The sequence below is a fragment of the Vulpes lagopus genome, chromosome 7, assembly GCF_018345385.1.
Source record: "Vulpes lagopus strain Blue_001 chromosome 7, ASM1834538v1, whole genome shotgun sequence".
Lineage (NCBI taxonomy): Eukaryota > Metazoa > Chordata > Mammalia > Carnivora > Canidae > Vulpes > Vulpes lagopus.
This window is the reverse complement of record NC_054830.1, coordinates 87,273,479-87,291,173: the sequence shown is the minus strand read 5'-3', so window position 1 is coordinate 87,291,173 and position 17,695 is coordinate 87,273,479. Positions and strand designations below refer to the sequence as shown.

General features: G+C 43.7%; 1 protein-coding gene across 3 annotated transcripts in view; it reads right to left on the bottom strand.

The window, feature by feature from the left end:
• Positions 1-314: 314 nt before the first annotated feature.
• Positions 315-17,695, bottom strand: part of MOB3B (MOB kinase activator 3B) — a 188,769-nt gene continuing 171,388 nt past the window's right edge. For all 3 annotated transcript variants that reach the window (XM_041762682.1, XM_041762684.1, XM_041762683.1), the window contains exon 4: positions 315-1,752. In XM_041762682.1, the coding sequence (XP_041618616.1) occupies positions 1,723-1,752 (30 nt within the window). In that variant the 3' untranslated portion in view covers positions 315-1,722. The remainder of the gene's footprint in view (positions 1,753-17,695) is intronic.

Genomic DNA, 17,695 nt, shown 5'->3' with positions numbered 1-17,695 from the left:
CAAAGATGATGCTGAGAAGAATCTTTGCCTACCTTGTCCTCTCAGAGTTATCTTAGGAAGCCAAAAAAGGGAAGAGGGTATGTTTGTTTTTGACCAGAACACAACAATATGGAAAGAGGTAGCAGCATTTGGATTCCACGAGACGACTTTGACAAGATCAGAAGCAAAGGCTGGTTTGTTGGGTTAGGACAGGATGCCACAGTGCCCAGACTGGGTCAGCCCTTTCTTTGGACAAAAAAATCTCATGCTTTCTCGGCTCTTGTGTCAGCCATGAATGGCTTTAACGCGTTACATATAATGAAACGAAATCAGAGTTGTTTAGTTATTCTTTAATCAGTGTTACATTAAAATACACTAAAACATTCTTATCTACTTCCCTTCACCAACTGCTATTTTGTCAAATTCAAATGATCACTGGGAGTATTATCACCCCCTAGTCACAGGCTCTCAGGACCATCACCAGTTTCATGAATGAAGCAGAGAAGGCAACTGTTTCTTCCACTAAGACTCACTTGGGTTTCAAAAGGCAGGATGTAACACAGAATGTGTTATTCTGTTTACTGGAATGGGAAAACCGGGAGGGAATGGAAGAAGGAAGTTAGCTCCAGTTCCACTGTTACCTTGGCAACTGTGGCACAATCACAGGGGCAGAAATTAATTTTGTGCCATAATACAAACCAGCCAGGGAGGGGGTAGTACAGAGGAAGAGAAAGAAAACACAGGCTGGATGTAGGAGGTCAGAGGGCCAGCTGGGAAGGCTACAAGTCAATGAGCTGGCTGTCTGAGCTATATGCACCAAATAACCAATTGCACTTCTTCTTTTTTTTTTTTTTTAAAGTGAAATTTTAGTATTATGTAGAGACAGCCACAATTCCCTACCGTTTGGTCAAGAACAAACACTGCACTAATCTATCTGGCTCAGGGCTTCTGCTGATCATTCTTGGTCATTTATAACTTCCTTTTATTCCTCTCTTCTGGGAAACAGGAAGAAAATATCTTGAATAGAAGAGACAGGAATGGTGTGGTTATAAAAAACACATTCTGTTCAGAGTTAACTGGTAACTTGTCAGTTTTATGTTAGTGGCCGGTCTCCTCCCTGTAGTTAAAGTTTGTTCGGGGTCATGGAGGGGTCCCTGATAAAAATGCCTAATAGGGAAATCATGTTGAGGCTGTAGGGTGGGTCCTAGATCTGTCATGGCTATATGGCTCCGCATGAAGTTAAACCATGGCATCAGATCAGGGTGGGAACATTGACAGGAAGACTTGTTATAGAAAAACTTGCTGCTCATCCAGAGTTCCAAAATTCACCTGGTACTTAGAAAACACATTACAGAAAAGTTGGCCAGTTGACAAGACCGAAGTGGAAAATACAAATAAGTGTCTCAGTCTCAAAACCTGAATTCCAGTAAAGCTTAGGCAGCAGGTCACAGGCAGAGCTGCGACGCACACAGAAGTGCAGAGGCGTCCTTGGGGCAACTGAGAGCCAGAAGGGGTTGGGGGGGCAGTCCTTCTTGCACGCTGTGGTCAGGTCCACAGGTCGTGGCTAGCAGCACTCGGAGGGTTAAGAGCACACAGCGTGAGTGGGGAATGTCTCTCAGGAATCACCGCTTGTCTCCACCTCTCCTGCTCCTGGAAGTAGGTGTGCCATTTCAGCCAGGGAGGTCTTCCTTCTCAGGACTCCAGGAGGAAAGAGCTTTCCTCTGGTCTTCCGAAAGTAAGGTGTTAGTGACACATCCTGCTCGTCATCTCTTTCTGGAAAGCAGGGAGAGAAGGATAATTAGGAATAACTATAAGCAATGACTTGTTGAAGGATTCTAAAAATACCCTCATAACCTCTGGAACCTTGAAACAAGAAATCACAAGCATGGCCCATGGATAAGGTTGGATAAGCACGATAAGGTTGGATAAGCACGCAGATGTGTTCCATTTGGTCCGCAGGTTTAATCAAGAATGTTAAAAATAACAACAAACCAAAAAAACTTGGCTAACTTGCCAAAACACCAGGTTGCTCACCTTTTTTTGGAAAAATTGCAAGATCTGGAGCCACCAGACAGTTGGAGTTGAAGAACAGCTGTCCTCTTCTGATGGAGAATATACTCTCCAGTTGGCCCCAGTCCCTACTACTCCCAGTTGTCTCCCCAACAGGTGCCAAATATCACTTACTGATTGATACAATCATTGGGTTTAGATGGCTATTTTTCTTATAGAAGTGAACAGTTTCACTTTACCTACCTTCCAAACAAAGATGGAAAAATGAAGTGGGTGTAAGTTAAGAAAAATGGGTGGGAGGACTCCTGTTAATGGGCATGAAAAATATACCACTGTGTCCGACATGCATCCACCTGGCCTTTCCCTCATCTATACCACCTGCTGGGCCCCTGTGAGCATTTGCAGATCCCAAATGTGCCATCTTTTATCTTTCTCTGGGCTTCTGCATAGGTGAGACCCTTGCCTGTGGCCTACTCCCACCATATCCTGCCCTTTTTACTTAGCTAATTCCATTCATTTTCCCCAACTCAGGCAAAATGACTTTCAAGATGCCTGGGAGACCTTCTGACGCTCCTGCCCCAGACACTGCGGAGTTAGCCACTTCTTCCACCAGTGCTGGCCTGGAGTCTTGCCTCCAACGAGCTGGATTGTAAGTGTGTGTGTACATGGGCTATGGACATGTCTGTGGGCCCTACTGGACTGTGAGCCACTGCATGTCAAGTAAAGCAACATTCATGGGGTCACTACATGACCCAACACAGTGCCTGGCACAGGGCAGCCACTCCACTTTCATCTCTAAGAATGGCCTGGAGAGCAGACTGGTAAGGAGCCCTGTGCCATGCAGCATTTGGGAGGACACTTTTAACTTCACTTTATGTAGATGAGTGAGCTGCTCTCAAGCTCCACCTACTGCAGAGCTGACGTGGGCTGCCACATCTCTCACATGCTGACCCCGGATCACCCCAGCCTATAAAATAGAAAACATCTGAGTAAAAGGAATTTGAGAATGGGAATGCCAGGTGCTTAGAGACTCTATTAGAAAACCATACCAATGTGTTATTCTTATTCTCATGACCTTTACTATGTATCAGGTGCCTGGGAGATGAGGTTGGTGTTCGCAAGGAGCTACGATCTATCAGACAGACATGTAGATCACAACCTAAAACACAGTGACACCAATGCAAATATTTAGAGGAAGGGAGACCATGAGGCATGGTAGCTCCAAATACCAGCCACAGTCAGAGCCCACTTCTCCCTCGTTACCTCCCTCCCTGTGTGTGACCTCCCTGAGTCTTGAGGTCTTAGCAGAAATGCCTTTTCTTTAGGGATCTCCTCCCTAAGCTCTGAGATAGAGCATATCCCTCTTTTCTGCCTTTCATAGCACCCTTCTTCACAACTGGAATAGTCTATTCTTTCATTCCTGCCTCCTGGATCCATCCCATGTCAAGATCTCAGTGCCTGGCAACGGACACTCAATAGATGTTTGTTTAATGAAGCACTGAATGGGCCCTAAGTCTCCTCATCTGTAAAACGGAACAGTGATACTACCTGAGAAGGGGACTGGGAAGGTTAAAAGTATTAAAATATGCCCGGACTCGATATGCATTAATTCCTTCTCCTCAGAGGCACACACATGGCAACCATTACTTCATGTCAGGGCAAGAAGAGGCTTGAGAAGACTTCTCTGGTAATGTATCCACTTAGATGGACCCCAAAATTTAAAGGAGGAGCCTGATGAGTGAGGTGGGGAGAAAGGGACAAGATTGACAGGGGGAATGCGGGCCGAGGTGGAGCCCTCCATGGACTGGTGTTGCTTTGGCTGGAGCAGAGGGGCCAGCCCAGGAGGGAGCAGTGGTGTGGGAAGACAGGTAAAGGCACAACTGCTCAAGTATGGACCCACACACCTGGTGTGAGGAATGGAAAGAATGATGGCAATCTTAAAATGAATTTTCTGTCCCTTTGTTAAGCTTCCAAAAATTCTCATGCTTTTGGTTAACTTTTGATGACAAAGATGGGAAAAATAAGGTAAGAATGCAAATATGCATATGTGTGAGTATTTGAGATAGCAAGAGAGGCAACTGGGTGGGGAGAGAGATCATGGGATGAAGACATTTTGGTCTTATAACCAATCCTGTCATTATTTGCAATGGTTTAATACTTTTAGAAAGAAAGGAACTAGCATTTGTGAAATACCTATGAAGCCAGGTGCTTGGGGGCGGGAGAGGTGTTATATTTTATATCATACCATTTGTGAAATTCTAAGAGAAGGAACCATGACCCCATTTGACAGCAGAGGAATCCAGGCCTCAGAGCAGAAGTGACTGGCAGAAGTAGAACAGGTAAGCTGCAGAGACTGACCAGTAATTGTCACTTCCACCCAACAAAGGGTGGCTACTCCTTACTCCCGGTGCCCCTGGGAAGTTCTGCAGATACTACATCCCATAACTCTTACATTAATCCTGTGAAATGAGATTGGCCATGCTCATTGATACACGGCTCAGAGACAGAGTAACTTCTCAAAGTCACACAGAGAGTGCCAGGGTGGGACTTAAACTCAGGTCTGAGTGCAAAAGCCAGCTTTTTCCACTCACACCACGTGATTTGTGGTTTAAAGCCTCTGAGACATTCTTATGAACATACATGCAGATGATATCGACACATGTTATTTTTTTTATTTTATTTTTTTAGATGTCATATTTTATTTTTTTAATTTTTTTAAATTAATTTTTATTGGTGTTCAATTTACCAACATACAGAAAAACACCCAGTGCTCATCCCGTCAAGTGTCCACCTCAGTGCCCGTCACCCATTCCCCTCCAACACCCGCCCTCCTCCCCTTCCACCACCCCTAGTTCGTTTCCCTGAGTTAGGAGTCTTTATGTTCTCGACACATGTTAATTATAAATGGTTGCAGTATTTCCTGGATTTTCAAAATCTTAAAGATATTTTTTCATTACCCAAACTGATGCCACTTGGAATTATGGGTGCACAGGGTAAATACTAAAACAGTTATGTCCCTAAAATACTATAGACACTAGGAATATGGAAGAGTTAAACACACACTCACACACACAAGGAAACACTTTGAAAAAGGACACAGTACTTATCTAGAGCCATAGAGTTAGTCTGTGAAAAGCCAGGACTGGAGCTTTCCTTACTGCAAATGCTTTCTCACCTCCAAATAAAGGAGAGGAAGTGTTTACGAGGATGTCTCCTAACATTCTTATAGGGAAAGAACGGCTGAAATAGCAGACCAGGAATTCCCAGATCCTACCAGGAAGAACAGCTCAGTTAGATCCACTCTTCAATCCTGTATTCTAGTACTTTCCCACTGGGTGGCGCAAACGAGCTGGTTAAGAAACAACTGGTGCTTGGAAAAACCCCTGAAACCAAAAAACCAGCCAATATTGGCTTCCACAGCTTCTGTCATCATCAAAGCCCTCCTGAAGTCACCTAGGGGAACCAAACACATTCCTTCCTATCATGGAGAGTGGCCTGAACATATCTACCCAGGTTGTTCTTTAAGACTGAATTTTCCATGGTAGGACTGATCTAAATGCAATGTGTACTAAGGCAGACCACTAAACAACTCGAAAAGGTGCTTGAAAAGCTTCTGCAGAGGTGATGAGGAATTTCTGGGAAAGGTTCATAAAGACTATTTTTGGCTTGTATAGGAAGATGTTTTTAAGCACCTGGATTTTAAAAAATCCATCCTTAAGGAAAGAGTAAAGCTGGGTTTTGGTTAGCTCACTCAGTATTATTTGCTTTAAGTAAGGCAGTAATTGATTTTGTAAAGTCCCTGGTTCCCCACTGTCAACAGAACAAATTCCATACTCTAGGGCCTGGCAAACAAAGCTGTTCATAACAGAGACTCACCTCCTTCTGCTCACCTCCTGATGAACCCCCACACACTCATGTACCCCACCCACCAGGCAAACTGCACTCCTCCCCTGTTTCCAACAGGACATGGTCTATCAAGATTTCTAGGAGTTTTTCTAGCTGTTTCTTCTATTTGGAAAATGCTTTCTGCTCTTCTATGCCTGGCAAATTCATCCTTCAAGATCTAACTGTCAGCTCCCAGAAAGTTCATTAGCTCCCTGCTTGGGTTCCCCTATCACGTTGCACACACATATCATATCACTTACTACCAGCACTGGAATTCATCATTTCATTTTGGCCTGAATCTGTGAAGGCCCTTACAAATTTGTTGTATATTAGTGTATGATGAGAAATATTTTGGTCAAGTCATTTAACAGTATATAAAGTTTGATATAATTATCTTGGGAAAAATATAAACAAAATATGAGTCCAATGTGATAAGTTTATCTCTGGGTGAATGAAATGATGTATGTATTCTCTTCCTGACATTTGCCCTTTGCATATCCTCTTAGACTTTGAGATATATTTAATACACATGTAATTTTCTTCTAGTAAGCTCTAGTAATTAAAAAAATAACAACAAAAATAGAAGTAGACAAACCTCCATATTGAAATTATATTTAGTTTTAGAAATAAAGTTAAAATGATTTTTGGCTAGTTTTTGTGTGGAATGGGGGTGGTAGATGAAATCAGCATATCTTCTACATAAGATATGCAAGCTCTTCTGTTCTATCTAAACACTTTCAAACTGAAGAGATAGTTCTTAGCCATAGCAACAAGTATTTGATATCTGTACAACAAACCTGCTTGAACCTAAAAGTCTAAACTTACTCTTATCGTTCAGTTTACCTGTTTTTAGAACTAGTAGTAGAGGTCAGGGAGTAAGTGGTCACAAAGAGAAGTAAAATGAGTTATTCGGGGTCACACAAGTAATTTCTGACCCAGCCTTGGCTACCACAGTCCAACTGACTTGTAGCTTACCGTACAATCCATCACACATTTTAACGATCTACTTTTCACATAAAATAAAGGGAAAACATTGATGTCTACTAGGTGTCAGTCATCATTTTAGCATGGCAATTTTATGAGGTTAACATTAGAAACCATAAAACAAGCTCCAAAAAATGGTAGCATGATCAGAAAATCACAGATTACTGGTAAATTTTGGAGGACGCCTAGGTATTGTCTAGTCTAAGACCTTCATTTCAGAGATTGAAAATCCAGATTATGAGAGTGGTGACTAGACTGAGGTGGCACAAATAATTAGTGGCAGAGCTAGGACTGCTGGCCTGTAGGCTTTGGACACTTGGTGTTGAACTGAGAGAGGCGACTTGTGTAAACAAGGATGTCTTCAGTTGACTCAGTGTACTTCAGGTAAAATCCACCCTACGTTAGGCTCTTGCCCAGTGTGGCCTCTTCAGGGGCACCTTCTCCCACCTCCTTCCTCACCCCATCCCTGGGGAGTCTTTGGTGTTCCTCTTCTGGTTTTCTGTAGTGGCCACAGCACCCTTCACCATTGTTCTGTGAAAGTTTATTACTTTTCTGGCTCCAGCACAGGGGTGCCATTGAAGAGATGAACCGTATCTTATGTCTGTTTGGACCCTGGTACACTAGGCCTGACACATACCAGGTATTGAAAAAATATTTATTAGACTAAGACCCAATGAAGAAAAAACAATGGTTAGGTCCACAGATCCAGGAAAATGAGTGGTGGGGGGAAATAGGTGCTGAGTACCTACTATGGTAGAGGTACTTATGTTTATTTTGTACACTTTTTTTTTCAAAACTCTGAAGTAGGCATTTTTCCATTATACAGTTGAAGAAAAGGAGGCTCAGAGAAGTGACAAAACTTGCCCACATTCACATAGCTAACAAGTAGAAGAATCAGGATTTGCACCCGGGTGGACTCAAGAACAAAAATAAGCCAACAAACAGAAAACATAGTTTTCATCTCTTCACTGGGGTGAGATATAAAAGCAGTGAGTCCTTTTGTTTTTCTAGAGTTTCAACATATATAAGGATGAGAGGTGCTATAACAACACCACCCGAAGCCTATTGTTTTAAGTTCCCCAACTCAGCTAATTCTGAGAAACAGGAAGGAGAAAGAGGAGGAAGAAATATTGGAAAAAAAGAAATAACTAAGGAAGAAGGGGAGCACAAAGAGATGAATGGAAGGTGGGTGCAGAAGGCTCTGAAGTGTGGTAAGGAGAGAACGCTGGGCTTAAAACTTTCTGGAAATGACCCTCTCCTCATTGGCCACCATTAAAAACCCAGTAGCTTAAAATGGGATAGTTGGAAGTACACAACTTAGTGTTAGATTTGGCCCTAAGAGGGCAGTAAACTGCCTCTCAGCTAAGAGAGCTCGAGCACGTATGTGTGCACACACGGGCGCACACACACAGATGCCTTGTCCAGTAACGGAGCTTCACCAACACATTTAGAAGGCAGTATGTCAAGGTGACGGCTGCTGAAAGAACACGGCAGAAGAATGGGGAGTCCACCAGGATGAAGCCGTCAGGCGTGGCACTCGTTAGAAACTGCTCCCTGGACCACTCCCTGCCCAGCAGCGTGGCCTCAGCCCCCCAGTGACCTGCCCCAGGCTGGAGCACGGCCACGCTGGGCCTCTCATCAGCCCCCAGTCTCCTCTCCAAGACACTTGGGAACATGGGTTTGAACTGCAGCATGAAGTACAGGGGTCGAATTTCTGGCTGGACTGGAGGCTAAGGGTACGGGGAACGTAACAGGAAGAATTTCATTTCCAATAGTGAGGCGGGGCTTTCTGCGGGTGTTGGCCAGCTTAGAAAGAAAGCTTTCTGCGGTGCCTTTCATCCTACAAATTCCATTATTTAGAGACTTGAAAATCTCCAAGTTGTATCCATATTATCAATTTGTTTCTTTTCTTATTGGCTACTCTTTTCTTCCCCTGGAAAGCGAGTGCTTTGAAAATGTTAACCATCTTGAAAATTCTATTTCTGTCAGGAGTCTTGCCCTTTTCTCTCCTCCATTCCCAACAACTATGCTGGTGGTGTCTAAGCCAAGATTTCACTAGAACCACGGCAATCCCCCTGCCCCTCCAGGGTTTTCAGCTCCTACCAACACCCATTTCCCTCAGGTCCTGTTCCTACCCTTGAGGTCAAGCAGATCATTTGCTATTTCCTTATCTCCAGATCTAACCCACTGGTAGCAAAAGCAAGTCCCTTGGGAACTGGCAGTTTTCCTGGAGGAACAAGGGAGTGTGAACCAAAGTCAGTTAGAGCACGTGGGTCAGCCTGAGGTCATTTCTGGCCGTAGCCAGGGACCAGGACTCAGCAAGGCTTCTTGGGGCACTGTGACTCTATGAGGAAGAATTCCAGGAATGGGCAGGTGTGGCTCCAGAGGCTGTTGACTCAGAAGAGGAAGGCTTTAGAGTGTAAGAATCAACATTAGCTGTTGTCTCCAAATCATTCAGTTTGAAGGACTCCGAATTTCCTGTGATACCACACTGCCTTGTGATTCCAGTATGCAGCCACAGAGGAAGGTGGAGAAGCACACGCTCTAATTCCCACTGGTACCATCAACAGTGCTGGCTGGAAAAGTGCTGTTGAAAATCCAGAGGCATAAAACGTGCTTCCGCTCCTCTCCATCTCCTACCAGATAGTCTCAGCAAGTTAAAGAGACTGTCAACTGTGTCAGAGCTACTTCCTTCTCTCCTGCCTTGCACACACCTTGCTTTCTGCATCTTTGTGCGCTTGTTTCTTCTGCATGGAGAGCCCCATTCCCTCCTTCTGCCCAGAACACTCCTGTTCACTCTTCCATGCTCTGCTTCCAGGTCTGTGAGGGTTACTAGCTGCCTCAATGGGAGGTGGTGTGATTCACAGAAAGGGGCCAGGACTTAGGGAAAGGAAAAGAGAGAAAGAGGATCCCAGTGCCCCTAAAACTGGTTGCTAAGAATGTGGCCTGGCAGCTAGCTCTCCTCCTTCAGACGGGGATGCAGTACAGCTCTGCTCAGAGGGCAGTGTCTCACTTCGAGGGAGAGCGCAGGAAAACCAGTAGGCTGCTTGCTGCAGGGAAATCCCCTGAACATGAGGGCAGAGAAGACAAACAAGCCAATGCAAAATACTCCATCTACTCTCCAGCCCATTCCCTGTAGGAAAGCTGGACTGTTGACAGTGGAAACAACGGGGGTGGGGAGGATTGTGGTGGTGAGCAGCTCCTGCCTGCCCTCTGGTCACAGGGAGGTTGCTGTGTCTCAGGACCGCAGCCCTTAAGTCCACCCTAGAGAATCTCTGGCACCCTTCCTCGGATCTCCCCAGCTCCAAGCACTTGTTTCACCCTCCGGGCCTCTGAAACCAGAAGGATGCTGCAGCTTCTCTCCAGGGTCCCACTGGCAGGGAGCTTCTGTTCAGGAGGGCAAACTGACCAGGGAGTAAAGAGAAGGCATCTTGTGCGAAGATCAAGCATTGGGCCTAAACATTTCCTTAAAACAATTTTTTCTTAGTAGATGTGTCTCTTTAATGGGAACTGAAAGAATTCCAATGGGAAGCTGATACCTGACAACTTAAATTATTTTTGGAATGAGGCTTTATACTAATAACTAATTTGAATGAATGAATGAATGAATGAAGTAGTGTCAGGTCACAAAAGATGGAATGAACAAGATGGGGCCATGGTATTAAGAGCCTCAATGAGTCAATAAAAGTATATTGTGGTCCTAACAGAGTAGTATCTATCACTTTTTGCACTTTTTCTATGCCAGATGCTGTGCTCAATGTTGGCTGGATGTTCATTATTTCATTCAGTCCTTACAGCAGTCTTAGTAGTATTATCCTCATTTTACAGATAAGGGAACTGAGGTTAAAGACTTTGGTCAAAGTCATATTGCTAGGAATGAGGGTAGGCAAGGCGGGAACCTGGAAGACCGGTCTTCCTAACCAGTCCACAACATCCCAAGGCCTTGTGGTGAACACATCTTCCCTGATACCTGCATGTCCTTGAGGTTGAGTGTATTTGAGTCAGAGGGCATACAAAACCAGCGCTGGCCACAGGAACAGGGACATAGCCAGTGGAACCATTCATGGGAGGCCCACAGTCAGGGGCCCGCTAGCATCCCAAAGTCTGAATTCTTGTAAGGCAGGCAGGGCAGCCAGCTACAGAATTTTTAAAAGAATTCTCCCGGTTTAAAGTATACACGGGGGAAAAAAAAGTATACATGGGATCCAACCAGCACATAGGAATTAAAAATGTTCTTTCTGCTTTCTTTTAAGAATGTGGGTGGCAAATAAGCCAAAAGAAATAAAAATAGAAATGTGGCAGGCCAGACCTCCCTAAACAGGAAAGAAAAATATTTATTTGATTAATTCTGTTCCTAAACAGCAGCCTACATTAGTGACACGGAGGGCGTTCTCCAATGGAGGTGTGTGTGTGTGTGTGTGTGTGTGTGTGTGTGTGTGTGGTGTGTGTGAGAATGTGTGCACATATATGCACGCCCCCAAGTACATGTATACATATGTATGGATAGATAAACACACAGACCTGCCACCCACCGAGAATATTTATTCATATGATACAAGAATCAAACTGCTCTTCTCTTCCCAAATCCTGCAGGCATTAAAAATAAGTTACTTTATGTAAACATATTCAGTCTCTTGATTTATACTGCTTCTCGTAAAGGCAGGGCTGCACATTTTTGAAACTCTCTCACTGAACCACAGGAGATGGGTTATAGACACACTCCATATGGAGACAGGCTGTCTTACCAGGCATCAGGAGAGCAAACACATGAATCAAAATGTTTCATCATCGCTGCGCTTCTCAAGATCTCCTTGCCAAAGCCCCGCCAGGCCCCATTCTGCTACTCTGTGCATTTCACCATCCTGACTTATTCTGCAGATGGAGTTACCATGTCGGGCCCATGCCATCCTTCTTGCTGGTGCACCATGAGCTCCTGACCATGACAATGTGTGCATCCAACCTGATTTCTGCTCAAAGTGATGCCACCTCTAACTGCATCAGGCATAGTCTTGGCCTTTCTGGCTGGCAGCCCCCCCTCCCTCTTCCCATATTCTCCACAGCCTGGCTTGACGTCCACACCACTAAAAAGGGTCTGCCTCCCTCCCTCCCACACCCTGCATGTATCAGCAAGTCTAGACTGGTTTCTGGTAGATGCTCCCCATATCCCTTGTTTTGGGATGAGCAAAAGGTGGCTGAATGCACCCACTTCCTCAGAGGAATGTGACAGATTTCAAAATGGCACAGTGGCCACCTATTAGGTTGCAGATCTTTGAAGACTGGATGTGGAAGGACAGGGTAAGGAATTCTCGTTTGCTTGTCACTTGGCCTTTCTGCAGGGTGATAAGGGGGCAGAAGGCATTGACTGGCATTGACTGGTGAAGCAGTTCTAGTCTAGTAGGCTGCTATAGGCACAGACTTACTTGTTCTGAGAGAAGCTTAATGGGCTTGACACTTAATGACATTCAAGCAGGATTTGTCATTTTGGGTGTGCCCTGAACTTTCAGGGCTTGGGTCCCTGGAGGAAGAATTTACCTCCTCCAGGAAAACAAAGAATTCATAGGAGTCATTCAGCTGTGCTGACTTCACCACAAGACAGAGCTTGCCATCACTTAATAAGACCTCTATTTTATGTCTGATGAAAACATAGAGAGATTTTCTTCCTCAGAGAGCCTATAATTTAGGAAGTTTGTAGCTTCTTAGCAGTCCCAGTCCTTTGGAAGGAACAAAGTATTAGGTTAATGAAATAAATGGACATGAGACAAACTGAATCTTCATTTTAACAAAATAAGATTGCTTGTTAGGAGTTAGACTACTGCCAAATGACACATGTGCTTAAGCTCCTGAGAGCTTTAGGGGCTGATCTTGGTATCCCACTTGGGGTCCCACTCGGGGTTCCACTTTGACTCTCATCTCTGGGGAGTAGCCATTATGCTTCCTCCATAAGGAAACTGAAGCTTGCAGAGGTTGGTGGCCTGCCCATGGTTCCATGGTTAATACCTGGCAGAGCAATAATTTGTCCTGAGATCTATCTTTGGATTTTACCAATGGAATGCAGAGTCCTATTTTTCCTTTACATCAGGGAACTGGAAACCACAGCTCACGGGCCAGATATAGTCCACACCTATTTTGAATGGCCCATAAATGAAGGATAGTTTTTTACATTTTTAAATAGTTGAGAAAAAAAGAACAAAAGAATATTCCATGATAGAAACATTCTATGAAGCTCAAATTTCAATGTCCATCAAGGTTGTACTGGGACACATCAGGCCCATCCATATATGCATCATCTCTGGCTGCCTTCCCGCTTCAAAGGTAGAGGTGAGCACTTGTGACAGAGACTATTTAAGGCCCACAAACTAAAATGTTTAGTGTCTGGACCTTTTCAGAAAAAGTTGGCTGCACCCTCATCACACCCTGAGGATACAATGGCCAGGGTGACTCTATAGTTTTAAAGTCCATGGGATTATAAATGGTTCCCCAAGCTGCCAAGCTTGTAAAGTTGACCTGGCCATAAATAGTCCAATGTTTCTCCTGTTGTGGGTGAGCAGTGATGCTACATCAGGAAGAGAACACATGTAGTAAAACAAGAATAAACTCTATGTGCCTGCAGACCCTTAGAACAAAACTTGTATGGTTTTCAGAATATGGGAGGAGACATGACCCTTTCTTTTCTTAGTCTCTGGTTCCCAACTAATGAGCCATGAAAACAACATGGATTTTGCATAAAGGGAATGTGCTTCGGAGAGCTAAAGCAATTTTTACTGGTTAGGGCTCCTTCCTCACTTGTTCTGCTGATATTTTAGCATGAAGCTGCAATTTTAGACATTTTAGCAATCAAGGTGATTATGTGCTACTGTCATCACACCGTGTTTTGCTCTCAAAAGAAGAGGGAAATTGTCTAGTGCATCGAAGGTGGGTGGAAGTTCTGCCTCAGTTAAAGAGAAATAAAAACAGATAGCTTTTTTTCTCTGCATATTTGTTGTTCCCTTTCCTGGCATCAGTTGTACACCCTAAAGACCTGATTCATATGTGAAAATAAAAAGCACGCATTTCAAAATGAAAAGGGTTCTAGAAATGGATGGTGGTGTGGGTTGTACAACAATGTGAATAGTTAAGATAGTAAATTTTATGTTATGTGTATTTTACCACAATTTAAAACAAAACAAAACAAAATAAAACAAAAATCCCATAGGTATCAATTTTGGAAAAAACGCATTTCAAAAGCTTCAAGGAAGAAGAATTTTTACATACAATTCCATTAACAAAATGGGAAAAAAATCCACAGAGAAGAGGTTTTGAAAGATTTGAAGCTTTATTGGAAAAAATGAGCATCAGGGTGTAGTTTGTGTGTGTGTGTGATTGTGCACCTATGTACATGCATACACTTATGCATGTGCACGTGCTTTCAAGAACATACTCATGTCCAACAAATTAAATCCTCTCTGATTACTGGCAACATCAGAAACAAAAAAATGTTTAGAATAATTCTTCCATTTAGAATAATCTATTAATACAAGATGCCAAACACCCTTGCACCAGCAACAGAAAACAAAGAGTCTTCCTGAGAACCTCTTATAACTCTAACATCTTGTACCACTGACACCAAAGGAGAAAACCACAGCCATGAGTATCTATGATTCCTCTGTAGTATATGCACAAAGGCTGCTGTCACTGTCAAAGAAAGGGTGGGTTCCAAATAAAGAAAAAACCACACAGAAACTTTATGTTAAAAATGGAATTTAGATATGAAAAGGAGTACCTGTTCCATTCATATGAACTGAAGAGTCTACCTCTTCAATCATTAGGCCATAAAACTAAAACCAACTTATGCTGGATGTGGTCCAATATATGTATTTGACTCCTGCCCATTTGCCAATACTTTTCAAAGATTAATAAGATAAAATCCCTGGAGTGTCCTCGGTGAGCTCACTTGGTACTTTCGGCCCGTTCCCCAGAGCAGAGGTGGTGTCCGGCAGGTTTCTGAAGGCTCTACTGTTTAGAGTGAACGTGTACAATAACAATAGCTGCTTCATGGCCCGGGCCTGGCAGCGACAGGGTCAACGATCTGAATGCCAACTGGCGATGACACTGGTCATGTCGAGTGAAGCCAAAGACAAAGGAACAGATGTGCTCTGTTCCTTGGGGCCAGCGGCACCACAGTCAATGCAGACCAGCAATGGTGATGGGGCATGGGAGCAGCAGGATGTGAGGCTGACACCAACTCAATCAAATGACCACTGTCTTGTCTGCTTAATTCGAACTGTGTACATTCCCCAATGCTTGCAAGCACACACACACACATTCCCTGCCCCCCCAACTCCCTGCCCCCCCCCCCACTCCACTTCATATGCTTAGAAGTTCTGGGCTTTCAAGATAGGGGAAAACTAAAAAAATTACACTTCAGTGCACTGTGGATGTGCTGCCAGGATTGTAATGGGCCAGACCCTGTCCTGCCTATGGTGGGCTCTATATAAGGCAGGAATGCAAAATGATGGCTCTTAGGCAAACTGCACACCTAGAAAGAATTTGTTAGGCCTATATGTTTAAAAAATGAGATGAAGTGAAATAAATGTAACAAAGTACAAGAACAGCTCTAATTAGTCGCCACCATTTAAAATTCTTAAGGGTTCACCTAAAATGTTGGGAGTTCCAATTTCTTTTGATTTGGAAATTCTGGGTCCCAACTTCCCTAGTGAAACCATTAGCTGGAGTCACATGGTGGTGGCTCCCAGATCTTCCTATTTCTTATTACCTACTTGCTAACACACATTTGCTACCTACCCGGCTTCTGTAGGCTTTGGGTTTGGGTCATCTGATCCACAGACATTAAGTTTCTTGAGGCATGCATCATGCCTTTTTAGTTGCCCCAGCACTCAGCACCAGCTCTTTATATACTGCCATGCTATTTGAGTCACTAAACAACGTACATTCCATGTGCTCAGAGCTGATGTGACTTGACTATGGCCTCACAGCCAGATGCTCTTCTATCCAAGGGTTAGAACCTTAGGAAATATCCTAGTTCCAATCAATGATCAGAAGTCATTTGAATCAGTGTGTCTCTGAGCAAAAATTTGCCTCAGCAGAGGTCATGTCTGGGTTGTAGGGTCAGACTGCATGTGTTTAACTCCTGACCCCATAGAGTTGTGTGACATTGGACAAATTACTTCACCACTTTGTCTGACTTTCTTCTTCTATAAAATGGAGATAAAAACAGTATTTATCTCATAAAGTTGCATACAGATTAAATGAGGTAATACATAAACCTATTTCCTATAGCACCTTGTCCACAGCTTTATTAAAAAATTTCCCTATTCTCAGATTATTTATTATATTCTCAGAATATAAACATATCAAATTTTAAAAGTATATAATTATCATAGGCCATTTAAAGTTCCTCTATGTTGAGGTAGTTTAATAAGACATAGACATAAATCTCTACTATAAGTCTGTTTCAAAATAATTTCCTATTATAAATAAATAAAGTTTAAAAAAAGGCAGTGGACAATCTATGTCATTCTGAATCTACAACGTGCCAGAACTGGAAGGAAATCAAAATCTTCCCTAATCCAGCAGATTTATACTTTACTTTGGTAGCAGAAACCACTTCTTCTGATGCAACCTTATGTAAAAACCATTAATTAATGAAAAAACATGGCAGATATGGTTGAAGAGGAGGTGAGCACCCAGACTCTGGATCTGGCTTTACCCTGCATGTTCACAGAACCTGTTGCTAAGGACCACTGATTTGGGCTATGCACCCTCATTTTACCAGGGGGAAAACTAAGACCATTCATATCTCTACATGGATAGGAGGGTTCAAGTCAAGGACCAAGATTGACCTGTCACAGTATCCCCAGAGCCTAGCCATGTGCCTAGAACACAGGGCCCTGGCAGCACTAAGATTTGTGTGATGAGGGCTCTAACACGTGTGAGGTGCCATGCTGAAGTGGTGAGGTCTGGAGGTGATGGGCTTCTAGGGTGTGGTGATGATTGCTGCCAGCAAAATAACACCATTATGGTTTAGGGTCAGGGTATGGGTTAGGGTTAGGGTACAGGTTAGGATTATGGTACCAGATTCTAGGGCAAGGGATGGGGTGGAGGAAAACAGCCACTTTTGTACTTAAGCTTTTTTTTTTTTTAATTTATTTATGATAGTCACAGAGAGAGAGAGAGGCAGAGACACAGGCAGAGGGAGAAGCAGGCTCCATGCACCGGGAGCCCGACGTGGGATTCGATCCCGGGTCTCCAGGATCACGCCCTGGGCCAAAGGCAGGCGCTAAACCGCTGCGCCACCCAGTGATCCCTGTACTTAAGCTTTTGTATTTTGCTTTTGTACCTAAGGGAACAAAAGCAGTGGGGTTAGATGCCATCTAAAAAAAAAATCAAGATGAGGGGGCCACTCTTCAGCCGAGGCATCTTACTGGACCTTCAATTCTGCCCAGACATTTGGGAATAGATTCTATTAGTTTCCAAGTGTGATGCCTGGACCACTTACATCAGAATTATCTGGGAGCTTATTAAAAATGCAGATTCATGAGCCCCATCCCAGAACTACTGAAACAAAAATTCTAGCAGTGGAACCTACGCATTTATTTTCCACAAGCTCCCCAGATGTTCTTATGTGGGAAAAGTCTGGAAAGCACCATACTCGATCTCACTGGGTTCACCAATGGTGGCACATAAGAGCTGTCTAGAGAGCTGTACTTTGCGTGGGCCCTACCCTTGGAGATTCAGATTCAATAGGCCTGGGATGGGGAAGGAGGGCTGAGATGCTTTCTGAACTCTCCCCAGGTGATATGCAGCAGAATGGTTTACAATTATTCATAACTGATTGCCA